Genomic DNA, 12785 nt, shown 5'->3' with positions numbered 1-12785 from the left:
CATTCCGTAACGCATGATCCCGTGGCTAACTCCTTAGTCACATTGAGCTCATTATGATGATGCATTACCGAGTGGGCCCAGAGATACCTCTCCGTCATACGGAGTGACAAATCCCAGTCTCGATTCATGCCAACCCAACAGACACTTTCGGAGATACCTGTAGTGCACCTTTATAGCCACCCAGTTACGTTGTGACGTTTGGTACACCCAAAGCATTCCTACAGTATCTGGGAGTTGCACAATCTCATGGTCTAAGGAAACGATACTTGACATTAGAAAAGCTCTTAGCAAACGAACTACGCGATCTTGTGCTATGCTTAGGATTGGGTCTTGTCCATCACATAATTCTCCTAATGATGTGATCCCGTTATCAATGACATCCAAATGTCCATGGTCAGGAAACCATAACCATCTATTGATCAACGAGCTAGTCAACTAGAGGCTTACTAGGGACATGTTGTGGTCTATGTATTCACACATGTATTACGGTTTCCAGTTAATACAATTATAGCATGAACAATAGACAATTATCATGAACAAGGAAATACAATAATAACCATTTTATTATTGCCTCTAGGGCATATTTCCAACAAATGGATGCCGAGGAGGACGGCGTCCTCTTCTTCCTCATCCTCCCGCTCCTCACACTCCTTCGAGTCGCCGGCGCTGCTCAGCGTCAAGGCAGAGCCCGCGGAGACGCCGCTCGGCCGGCGCACCCGCAGCGCCAGCATCTTCATGAATGAGGGCGGGCAGCGCGCCTCCTCCTCGGCTCCTCCCCGCTTCGTCAAGCCGAAGACAGAGCCAGGGCTCGCCGCCGCCGTAAAGACAGAGCCCGGGGCTCGCCTCCGTGAAGACAGACCCAGGACTCGCCGCCACCGTGATGACGGAGCCGGGGCTCTCCGACACGTCGGCCTTGAAGTGGGCGCGCGAAGACTGGGCGCGGACGAAGCTGGAGCGCCAGTGCCGCGCCCTAGAGCAGATCGCCGCTCGGCGCCGTGGCCGCGACGAGGGAGGTGTCGTCATTCTCGACGACGACAACGACGACGACACGCCGCCACCGGTCCGCCCGGGCGACCCCGGGCAGGGTCCAGCAGGGGCGGCCGCGTGAAGGAGGAGAAGGACGACGAGGACAACGGTAATGGCGGCGACGGCGCCGCGCTCACCGCGGTCTTCCTGTAGTTGGGGCCTTTTTTAAGTATTTCGTTTTCCTATGTAAAAAACTATTTAAGTCGCTTAAGTAATGTCATGTTTGCCGAATTTTAGCCGAATCTTTGCCCCGTTTGCTGAATTTTAGCCGAATCCCTTAAAAAAATCAAAAACGCCTTCTGGGGGCGACCCTGGGGCCGGCGGCCGGGGAACCGAAAGCCCCTCACGCCGATTTTTAGCGCTGGTTCGCCCTCAGAAGGCGATTTTGCGAGCCCCCTAGGGCCAACGGCCGGAGATGCTCTAAACTTTATGCAGTACTATGTCACATTTTAATTTGCACAAGTGGCCATTTTCTAACGGAAGGCCGGACTGTTCGGTTCTGTTCGGGACGACTGGTTGCAAACGTGACCGGCAGAACTGTTCGAAAGATAAACAAGTAAACCGAATCTGTGTACTATTGCTGTACAAACATCCCTGTCTCCGATCGCCACAGCTCGCCGCTCATGGGCTGCATCGATGTATCTAATGTGAGATGCGCCACACTTCTCTGTCAAAGAAAGATGCAGTGCGGTTCCAACTGGGCACTTACAGAAAACGTCACATCGATCGGAGCCGGGCAGGTGCATGCACGTACCGAGCGGCCGGACGACCGCTCGATCTGGGCCGTGCTTGCGTTGGGTGCGTGACGCCGACCGACCGACCGACTAAGTCGGTGTTCGTTCGGGCACGTGCGGTGTGCCGTCGCAAGAGCACGAACCGACTTGACGCCCGGTGGACGCGCCTCGTTTTTCTTCTTCATCTTCAGAGTAATGGACGTGTCTTTTGGTCGTTTAGCCCTGGCTATACGCAACAAGATGCAGCTGTTTTTTTAACCCTTTTGTGTTTACAGAGATACAGTTGCACAGCGCTGGAACGGTGTGTTTAATGTCTGATTATTGGCACTGGTTACTGCCAGAACCAGTCTCGATCGTGCACCCATGCAAATCCTACAGTATTGACAATCAACAGACCCAGCCCGTATATAAAAGAGAACATGATTCGAGCGTCAACGCCGAATGTTAAGTTAGATGATACGCGGATCTCTGAATTCATATATATACAACACATGTTGCTTTCGGAATCTCAGCATCCCAATTTGTTTTTTTTATGCTCTCGACAGCTCGGAAATGCAAGTTTACGCCGCCTCCGATCCGAGCCGGTCAAACAATCAATCAATCAAATGCATGGTCCCGGCCGGCAGGTTGTTTTACCTGTTTGTTTTGTTTCTCCAAATCCGCAGAGTTTCCCTGGCAGCTTGCTTGCTCACTCACCACCCACTTGTTTTGTTTTCACTACAAGTTGCACAAAACCTGATTGATGTCGACTCGAACGGCAATTCTCAGATCCTATGAAACTTCTCACAATCTAACTAAACTTGTCACCCAGTTCAACGGGGAGTGATACGAGGTCATTTGGCGCCCTCCCGCGCTCGATCCGGATAGTTCGGCGACTGATGATTGGCTCCATGGATTTTCATGGACTCCCATGCACAATTCCATCCAGAAGAAAAAGGAAACAAGTACTCCTGGGTCCTGGTGGTGCTGGTGCGGCCGGTCGACACCTGGTCCGTCCATGTCCATGGACTGACTGCGACGTCCGACTCCACACGAATCTTCCAGGGCGGCTCGTAAGCGGCGTAATCAAGTGCCGACACACGCGCATCATTATCATTAGCCCGATAAGACGCAGCATCACCCACGCCACGCACTAATCCCCCACGGGGCCCGCGCTAAACCCAAACCTCGTGAGCACCTAGCACCACCGGTCCACTCCAGACTCCACTGACACCCATCATCATATGCCGTACACACGAGGCAGTACGCCTGACTCGCCCGGCGGTGGCCGGCGCAGGTGGAGGATGCGGCCCACCACCGGCTAACCACGGCCGCGGCACGCCGACACGAGGGGAGACGCACCACGATACGCCACGGGCCACGTCGGCGGCCCACCACGGCCACGGCACGCCGACACGAGGGGAGGCGCACCACGAGACGCTACGGCGGTGGCGGCTGCTGCTGCTGCTTTTGAGGCGGGTGGGAACTGGGACCTGGCCGCCGTGTTCGGTGTTCCTCTCGAAAAAGCACACGGAATTGCACTGCCGCTGCTGCTTTCCTGGAATCGGGCCATGATGATGTGGGAATCAAGATGAAGAAACAGAGACGAAAGAGAGAGTGCGTGCATGGAATGATTCTTGAAGCTTTTGTTTGTTCGCCGGTATCTCTCTTTACAAACACTCTTATATCTGATGCAGGTAGGTACATGGCCATGCACCTTGCTTAGGTGCATGCCCATGCCCAAGCACGCACTCACACACCCTGAGTCTACTGCCACCAAGCTCGCCGTCGCTGATAGCCCAGGCCCTACTTAGTAACCCCCTGGCCGAGCTGACTGCGACGTCGCGGCTCCATTATTGGTCGGGTTTGGTCCCCGAGCTCATCCGGCATTTCACCGAACACCTTGCATGTCCGATCCATGCTTGCTTCCCCATGTCTTCTTGAACTGACTGAACTAGTATCTGCTTGCTCACTGAGATGGTTGATGCTCTGCTACCGCTAGCTACCTCGCTGCTGGTTGCTAACCACTAATTAAGACGCACTAGTACTAGGTATGTAGGTGGTGATGGTGGTCGGAGAAGAACTGAAGAATTGGCGGGGGTTTACAGCGGTTCACTCGTCGTCGTCGGTGTCGGGGGTGGGCTCCCGGTTGAGGTCGGGGTTCTTGGCCCTGCGGCGCTGGGACGGCGACGGCGGTGCCGCAGGGGCGCCCATGCCGACCCCGATGCCGCCGGAGTGGAGCGCGTCGACGCGCGCGCCGACCTCGGCGGCCTTCTTGCGGATGGCGGCGGCGGTGAGGTCCCCGGGCGCGGCGGCGGGGGCAGTGCCGTCGAGGAGCTGGTCGGGGAAGTTGAGGCGCGCGGAGCGGCCGCGGAGGTAGAAGACGGCGGTGTCGTAGGCGCGCGCGGCGGCGACGGCGGTGGCGTAGGAGCCGAGCCAGATCCGCGACCGCTTGTTGGGCTCCCGGATCTCGGCCACCCACTTGCCCCACTTGCGCATCCGCACCCCGCGGTACTGCCTGCCCCCTCCTCCCCGGCCCGCGTGGACGCCGCCGGCAGGCGCGCGGGCCGAGAGCGGCTGCGCGGCCGTGGGGCGCTGCTGCTGCGGCGCCGGCGCCGGCGGGTAGAAGGCGACCGTGGCTTCCCTCTCCATGGCGGCGCCCGCGCACCCAATTCGGCGGCGGCTCCTAGGGGATGGGCTGGTTGGTTGCTGGTGCGGCGCCTGCCTGAGGCGTGGGCGCTCTGCCGCTGTGTGTGTGTCGGCCCGGCCTCTCTCTCCACTGGTACTGGGCCTAGGGGTGGTGGGGTGGGGTTATAAATAGAGGCGATTAAGTGCGTGGCGCGGCGCGGCGCGGTGGGGATTAGCGGGCGGCGAGGCGGTGTCCGTCGAGTTGGTGGGTGGGCGATTTGGGATTAGGGCCAGTGGTGCGGTGATCCATCGAAGGCGCTGGATGGATTTCTTGTCTGTCTTTCTAGCCGGTGCGTGTCGTGAGTGAGCGACAGACACAGCTTTTGGTGTGACGCCGGTGGGATAGGGTGCACCCGACCGCCTCGCCGTCTGTAACACGGAAGTGTGCTCCGTAAAAAGTAGCGATCGGAGGTCCGCGCTGGCCATGCAGCTCTGAGATTCTTGGATTGGCATCGTCTCGTCTTGAGCTATCAGCTTGTGCGGTACTCGGTCGAGTCAGGTGTTGTGTCCGATCGGTCCTGTGACTTATCCGGGGGATTTATTTTAGTAGCAGAGGCCAAAGGGTGTGGATGACTTGGATGTGTACGAACTGTCACTGCGACTTAGGGGATACCCACGCCACGCAACGAGATTCTGATCGCGATCGAGCTAATTGACAAGGTGTGAGCTATTGCGCTCCACGAAATCATGCACGCACGCACGCTAACAAGCTGTCGTGATTGACAGTACTGTACGAGCCTCGATCGGTCGATCGCAAATATCCCCGCGAGACGACTCGACGCACGGTACGTGCCGTGGCGCGCCGCGCTAGCCAGCACTAGCCGGTCGCGTGGGCCCGGTCCCACCACCGTCTAACGAAGCGGGAAAAAGTCTGGGCAGCTAGTAGAGGTGAACGAGCGCCGTGGATCTCCATGTCGGCCCGCGGCGGCGGCCACGTGTGGCGTCGCGTCGGACGGCACGACGAGAAACGAAACCCATCTGACCTACGCGCAGAGAGGAGCTAGCTCGCGCGGCGGCCACGTGGACGGACGGGGGGCGCCGACGAGGGGGAGGCTCGCGGCCGGGATACGGCAGCTCACGCGAGGCGAGGTGGCGCCCGCGCGGGGCCGTGTCGCGCCGCTGGGGTCCCCGACAAAGACGGCGACCGCGACGGCGTTGCTATCCACCCATCGGCCCCGCTCGGTTTGTTTGGGTTGGTGGTGGCGCCTGCTTATGCGGGTGGGGCCCGGGCGATTCGTCTCCGCCTGCCTCGTCAACTTTGGGCGAACGGTTTGGTTTGTCCCGGCCCGGGGTTGTTTATTGCTTGAGCGGCTGCCGTTGGACGGTGTGGCATCGTCTTCACCACTCCCTCATCTGATTCAGACAAATCTTATTGTTATAGACAATCAAAAAGTCGTCGTGCAAAGACCAGAACAACAACCGCCGCCAATAAAAAAAGAAGTATAGATCAGAAGAATCCGACCTGTAGACACATAAACATAGATGAATGAAAACATGATCCACATGTATCCACCGAAGACAAACACCAACCGAATCCCGTGAAATCCGCCGAAGGCAAACCTCCACACACCATTCGACAATGCTAGAAACAGGAGCTAAGCAGGGAGAATCTTATTTTATCTTCGGAGAGCCGCCGTCGCCTTGCCTCCTCGAGCAGGACAGAAACCGTAACAAAATTCAAAAAAGCTTGAAAAAACAGAGCCCTCTCGATAGGACCCAATCTACAGAAGAACATAGGGCGCTTTGGTCATTTCAACATGTTTCAGCAACAGCCACAGGTGCTACAGCAAAAACACCAAACGGCTGCACCTCAGCTTCAACCTTTCAGCCACTCCTTCCAGCCGGAGCCATTGCAGCCGCAGCCGGAGAAGCTGCAGCCCAAACAAATACACCCTAAGACCACGAGAGAGAAGGTAGACCGACAATGGCGCCTTCAGGAGGCACGAGAATCCCTAGCGTGGCTGGGTACACAGGTGTACCAGCCAACGTAAATTCTCCGTCATGCAGAACTCGCTGCTCGGTCGGTCGATAACCTCACTCTGGCTATCTACAGCAGGTTCAGCAAGGACCGTTCAGGTTGCTCCTGGTCATTAATCAGGAAATAGGTCCCCATCCCAACTCGCAGGTATTCCAGTACCGCAAGGAAATCAGGTGCACCGTCTTATTCAAAAAATAAAAAAGGTCAGGTGCACCGTCAGGCGCTGGATTCTCGTACTGTTCATGGTGTGTGTTCTCCTACAGCTGCAAAAATGGACTAATCATTCATTCCCATTACCCAGGACGCCGCATTCTCTTGGTGCTGGTAGTAGCAACCATCGTCCCACTGGCGATTGGCCGGTATCGCTGGCGTGACGCCTTCCGGTTCCAGGCTTTGCTTAGGCTTGGTTTTAGGCTCGGACGACGCCTTTTGCCGAAAAACGGTCCAGGAACACCCTCAGCGCCGGCAAACCCAGGCGAAACCCAGTGCGTGGGGGCGGGCTCTTGGGAGCGCCGGCGGAAGTTTTGGCGAATCAAGTCTCCCCACATGTTTTTTTTCTTGGCCCACTAGATCATTTCCTTCACAAACTTTTAGTTGGGATGGGGTGTGGCTAGAAAGATACCCTTCCCATGCACTTGTATTTTGCCGGATGAAGCATTTGGCATCAACTTTTTAGGTACGGTGGTATTTTTGGGCTCCAACGGCTGGAGATGCTCTAAGAACCCCTGGAAGGCTGGAACTATTGTCAATCAACCCCTGGAAGATCATGATTTTCCTTCTTTTTTTCCACTGCTGCTTCAGGCTGCCCAAACCTGCTCTGTTCTCATGAGCACAGCCATTGGTCGCTAGGCCGTACAAAGAGGTGCACTTCAGTCAAGCAACTGCATGTACCCCCCCGCCGGAAAAAAAGCAACTGCGTATACATCTTTCCTCAGAAACTTACAGCACATGTATAATGCAGAAAGAACAGAGAGAACATAGAGCATGTCTGTAAACAGCACGCAGGCAGTCAGCTTGTCTTTGACCCACGGCATTAACAGTTTCAGGTTAATCTTCAAGGCACACATTCATGACAGTGCATCCACAATTTTAGAAAATGTTCACACCACAGCATGCCACATTGCCACCCACCCCTTGAAGGGCATGCCATTGCAAGCCTTCAGACACTCTTCAAGTAGCATCTTTGCAACCGAGGCCAGCCCACCATCCACGTGTACACTGTTTTCTGTTCCTTCAGACTGCCTCGAGGGTGCACTTGTGTCCTGGTTAAGATTTTCTCCAACTATGAAGCTCTCTCTTTCGCTTCCAGCTACTGCATTAGCGGGGTGATTGCTATCCACAAATTGCATCATGAATGTCAGGCGATGGCTGTTTGTTCTGCTGATCTGAATTCGGTGGTCTTTTGGGAACCAACTATCCTGAAAAGCAAAATAAGCGAGTGAGTGAAGGATCTTGTGGCCGAACTGAACTTTTCTCTGCACAACAATCAGTACCACCAGACACACATTATAGAATGCTGGAGTAATTATTAGCAAAAAGAGTTTGGTAGGGACAAAAAGGGCGGTTAAATCAATGAAAGAAAAGCGTCAGGTGTTAATCGTGCATTTTCACTTTGCCTAGCGCCTCTCACACCTAAGCACATGCCTAGCGTGATTAAGCACTAGGCGTTCTGTTGTCACCGAGGCACATATTTTTTTCACTGGATTAAACCCATCGCTAAATGAGGGTTATTTGGTTTTCAAATTTTAAATGAATCCAAGCAAAACAATTCTCATAAAATAAGACAAGATTTGAGCAGATACGTTAATACAATTCTTTTAATCATGTTTCTGTGTTCAACAGAATTGCAGTTCTAAAATAAGTATTCTGGCCCTTCCTTTCTGTTTTCCATTTTTCAAAAAGGAGCATTTAAAACTTCATGAAAATAAACGCTTTGAGTAACCTACTGTTTCTCAAATGGTATTTGAAACTTCTTGAACATAAGACATCGAAGAATTTGAACAGCCGCTGAACAATGCACGTGCTCCTAAGCTCAGTATGCTGCAAAATTTGCACCTCAAGTTAGCCATTTTCCCCCAACACACAAATAAAACATGTATTGCGAACCTATTTTCCATTACAACACTGCTCCAATAAATTATAAGCATGCTCTAAAAAAATAGCAAGGATGCCTATGTTGTGGCAATTCCACCATAAAGGTAATGGGTTCCTTGTATCATGCTCAAGGCTCTAGACTGACTAGCAGGAGAAACATTTATTTGTTATGAGCACAAAGGATAGACTGAATGAATTCTTACCGATAAACACAGCTGCCAAATAAAAACATAAACTGAAGGCCCAGACAAAAGAGCACCTAAGAAAAAAAAGACCATATGTAGATAATGAAGAACCATAAGACTGAATGACTTGCGGTGTCTGTGCTCACAGGAAATCTCGAAGACACGTATTAATTGTAACGCAACTTTGTGTAAAGCCCCCTGTAATATGATAGCACCACTTGATCACCTATAGTACCCCAAACACCCGACTGCCTTTTCCAACTGAAACGGGAAATGGCTGCCAGACATGTTGTACATATTTCTGTGAAGAGGTGGCCTGGTAAGAAACTCAGAGGCTGAACAATGCTGACCTGATGATCATAGAGGAGGGTCTCCATGAAATGTGATGAACAGACAGGTTTGCTTATGGAGATGGCAAGATGGAACTGACAAAAAAAAGGACACGGTGTTCTGTTCAGCAGATTAGCTAGGGCTTAAGTTACAAGTACTGTTTACTTGCCAAAGAAAGAATATCACCTGAAGAAGGTTGGTGATGATGGTCTCTTTATTTTAATTAAGGTGGATGAATGATCGTCCGAGACCAAACAGGAAAAATCAAAGTGCCAACAACTGAACTTAAGAAACAAGAGATACCTGCGTGCAGACCAGTACTGAGGAAAGCAATCAAGTTTGAGGTACTAAAGTTAGTTCAGAAGTCAGACTGCTGTTGAAGTGTCAATAATTCAAGGACACATGCCAGTGGTACTGTCTTGTTGATGATTGTGGTATCGAGAGTTCCCTCCAAAAAGGACAGTCCCAGTGCTAGAAGCTCCCACACCAGGTTGGGTCTGGGGAAGGATAATACGAAGCAAGCCTTACCCCTGCAACCTGCAATGCAGAGAGGCGGCGTCGAAACCAGGACCTCTTGCCTCTTGGCACAAGTGGGGAGTACTTCACCACTCCGCCAGGCCCCTCCTAGCGCCTCACAAAATCTGCTGCCTAGCAGTTCTGAGAATTGAGGTGTCGCCAAGTTGGTGAAATTGAGCAGTGCAACCGAATTGCTGATAATGACTTAACTACTTGGTCATACACATATCTGCAAAGACTGACAAACAGTATAGGCATAGCTAAAGCCTGAAGCAAAATGTGTGCAACGCTCAACATCTTATTACTAACCCTGCATCAGTTTTCTACAGGATCGACAGACCACTGTATATGCATCGAAAGCAAAAGAAATGTGCACACATGTCCAATTGTTTACCTGCCAATCCATGTGAATCTCACAAATAACTGTCCTCATCCTAGACGTCACTACTCCAGAGCATGTCGTGCTCCTTCAGTCGAAGCCCCAACATAACATCAACAGTGTCCTCTTCGGAAAATGCAGATACTACCTGTGGTGCATCCAGTGCTGAAAGCTCCCGCACAAGGTGGGGTCTGGGGAAGGGAATTTCTAGACAGCCTTGCCCTCGCATAATAGTTCTGCAAAGCTACAGAGTATTGGCAATATAAAGTAGTCACAGAAATCAAGGAGACCAATTGCGGAAAAGTAGCAGATCGCTTAGCAGATGACATTGGTTCGAGAACAACTGTAGAGAGAGGCTTTTAGAGGCTGAACAATGCTGACATGATGAACATTGAGGAGGGTTTTTATGAATATGGTGAACAGAGAGTGTTGCTTATGGAGGTGACAAGATGGAATTGGCAAAAAGGACCTTGCTATTTCAATTTAGTAGATTAGCGAGGGGTTAAGTTACAGGTACTATTTACTTGCCAGACAAATGGACACCAACTGAAGAAGGTTTGGGTGATGATGCTCTCTTTATAAAGGTGGATGAATAATCGTTCGAGACAAAACAGGAAAAACTGAAGTGGCAACAGCTGAAGTGAAAAAACGAGTAAACGACAGATACTGATATTACTGACTAGTTGCCTGCAGCAGAGCACTGAGGAAAGCAATCAAGCTTCGGGTGAAGTTAGTTCAGGAGTTAGACTGTGATGTACAAATGACATGAACTCAAGGACAGATGCCAGTGGTATTGTCTTGTTGATCAATTGATCATGTGGTAGGGAGACTTCTCTCCTATCGCCCCACAAAACATGCTGCCTAGCAAGTCTGAGAATTGAGGTGTCACCAAGTTGGCGAAGTTGAGCAGTGGGACTGAATTGCTGCTAATGACCTAGCTACTTGGTCATATGTTGGTCCTAACATTCAGAAGGATGTTGTAATGAACCAGCGTAATCAGTGTATACTAACAAACGCAGACATTTTGCGTCAGAAGGATGTTGTAATGAACCAGCATAATCACTGTATCCTAACAACGCAGACAGTTTGAGTCTGAAAAATGGAAAGGAATATTTGTTATCAAACATATGCACAAAGACCACATCACATCGTACAGGCGTAACTATAGGCTGAAGCAAACTGTGTGCACCGCTCAATATCTTGTTACTAATCCTACAGTAGTTATCTAGAGGGCCAACTGGCAACTGCCATGGTATATCAGTTGAAAGCAATAGAAATACGCAGACACATCCAATTGTTACCTGCCAATCCATGTAAATCTCACAAATAACCGTCCTCATCCTCGTCGTCGCTACTCCAAAGCATGTCATCCTCCTTATGTCTAAGCCCCAATATACCATCAACAATGTCCTCTTCGGCAAATGCAGACATTGTTGTAGAACCAAAAACTTTGGTCCTGCTTGTAACAATGTCATCAACAACATCATCCAATTCATTCGTATCCCAATCCACTATAAACTCATCATCATCATATTGCTCATCGTGCTCTTCGTATCTAAACTCTGGAACCTTCCCACTCCGCATCATCTCCTCATCAACCTCCCCGTTTTGCACGCTGTCCCAAGGCAGCCAGATATCAGCAACCTTCCCGAGAGCGCGGCACCCGTCCCCAACCACGACCATCCTCAGGGCGGCAGCGCGTGCATTACGCACCGTGTCGGTGAAGTCGGAGTCATCGGAGACGAGCACGACCCAGTCGACGCCGCAGGCGATGGCGTGCTTCACCTGGCGTTTGAGCGCCTGGTCGGCAGCCTGCGGCTTGTCAGGGACGGTGCGGACATGGACGCCGGCGCGCCGGAGCTCGGAATCGAGCCCGTAGCCGACCTTGGGGGTGAGGAGCTCCCGCGCGGCGTCCTGGTACTTGGTGTTGTTGGAGATGTAGCGCTCGCGGAACTTCTGGCGCTTCTTGCCCTTGAGGGAGCGGAGGCGGCCGAGCTTCTTGTTGCGCTCGCGCTCGTGGAGCTGGCGGAAGTGGCGGGCGAGGTCGGGGCGGGTGGGGAAGCGGCGGCCGCAGACGGCGCAGGAGTAGGGGACGGGCGGGGCGGCGGCGCCCGTGCGCTCGGCGCGGTCGAGGGCGCGGCGCTCGCGGCGGTCGGCGGAGACCCAGGCGGGGAGGTGGGTGAAGGCGTGGCGGTTGGCGAAGGCGGAGACGGAGTCGACGCGGCCGAGGAGGGACGCCGCCTCGCGGAGGGAGGTGGCCGCCTCGAAGGGCGGCCCGCGCGGGGGCTTGTTGTCGAGGTCCCACAGCACCACCACCGTCGGGCTCCGCGCCGTCCAGACGCCGTCCCCGCCGCGGAACATCTCGACGTCCGCCGCAGTGGGCGCCGCCGAGTACGGGTTCTCGGCCGCTGCCGCCGTCGCCGCCGCCGCTCGGAGTGGGGGATCGGCGCGGAGGGAGAGGCGGTGGGGGGCGCGGTGGTGGAAGGGGGAGGGGTGGAGGACTGGCGGGTTGGGCGGTGGGTGGAGGAAGGAGAGTGGCGGCGGCATGGCCGGCGAGCGTGGGCAGGTCGCGCGAGGCTAGAGGTGGATAGGAGGAGACTCAAGAGGGAGGAAGAAATGAATAAAATCCGGAGAGCGGAGCGTCCAAAAAAAAAAGTCCCATCAACGAAAGTGTCTTTCTCAAATGCTCATGATGAAAACAGTAAAATCAAAAAAGTTCAAAAAAATTGAATTTTTTTGGGCAAACTTTAAGGAATGTTTGGAGTGCTTGTGAAATTTCGTCATGAAATCACATTGGTGAAAGTGGTGGCAATTTTTTTAAAATCTGTGCTTCAAAATGTGTTAAAAAATATCATTTTCAGAGCATCGATTTTATT

General features: G+C 52.8%; 2 protein-coding genes across 16 annotated transcripts; both read right to left on the bottom strand.

Moving 5' to 3' along the window:
* Positions 1–3361: 3361 nt before the first annotated feature.
* LOC109759044 (ethylene-responsive transcription factor RAP2-9) lies at positions 3362–4786 on the bottom strand. Its single transcript, XM_020317892.4, has one exon. It carries the CDS (start codon positions 4389–4391, stop codon positions 3852–3854), a length of 540 nt encoding a protein of 179 aa, XP_020173481.1. The 5' UTR covers positions 4392–4786; the 3' UTR covers positions 3362–3851.
* Positions 4787–7331: 2545 nt separating this feature from the next.
* LOC109759006 (uncharacterized) lies at positions 7332–12536 on the bottom strand. 15 transcript variants are annotated; one of them, XR_005764438.3, is made up of 8 exons: positions 11211–12536; positions 9925–10145; positions 9201–9759; positions 9035–9109; positions 8831–8882; positions 8703–8758; positions 8352–8445; positions 7332–7823 (listed from the first exon to the last, which is right to left on the bottom strand). XR_005764438.3 is itself a non-coding variant. In XM_020317876.4 (2 exons), the coding sequence occupies exon 1, from the start codon at positions 12454–12456 to the stop codon at positions 11230–11232; it is 1227 nt and encodes a 408-aa protein (XP_020173465.1). In that variant the 5' UTR covers positions 12457–12524; the 3' UTR covers positions 7332–7823; positions 11211–11229. The 15 variants fall into 15 exon arrangements, 2 of the variants coding, with proteins under 2 accessions (XP_020173465.1, XP_020173471.1); XR_012190305.1 differs by lacking the exon at positions 8703–8758 and having other exon boundaries at positions 9201–9317; positions 9543–9759; XR_012190299.1 differs by having other exon boundaries at positions 8831–8945; positions 9201–10145.
* Between the last annotated feature and the right edge of the window lie 249 nt (positions 12537–12785).

This window comes from Aegilops tauschii, chromosome 7, assembly GCF_002575655.3.
Source record: "Aegilops tauschii subsp. strangulata cultivar AL8/78 chromosome 7, Aet v6.0, whole genome shotgun sequence".
Taxonomy (NCBI): Eukaryota; Viridiplantae; Streptophyta; class Magnoliopsida; order Poales; family Poaceae; genus Aegilops; species Aegilops tauschii.
This window is presented reverse-complemented; position numbering and strand designations above follow the sequence as displayed.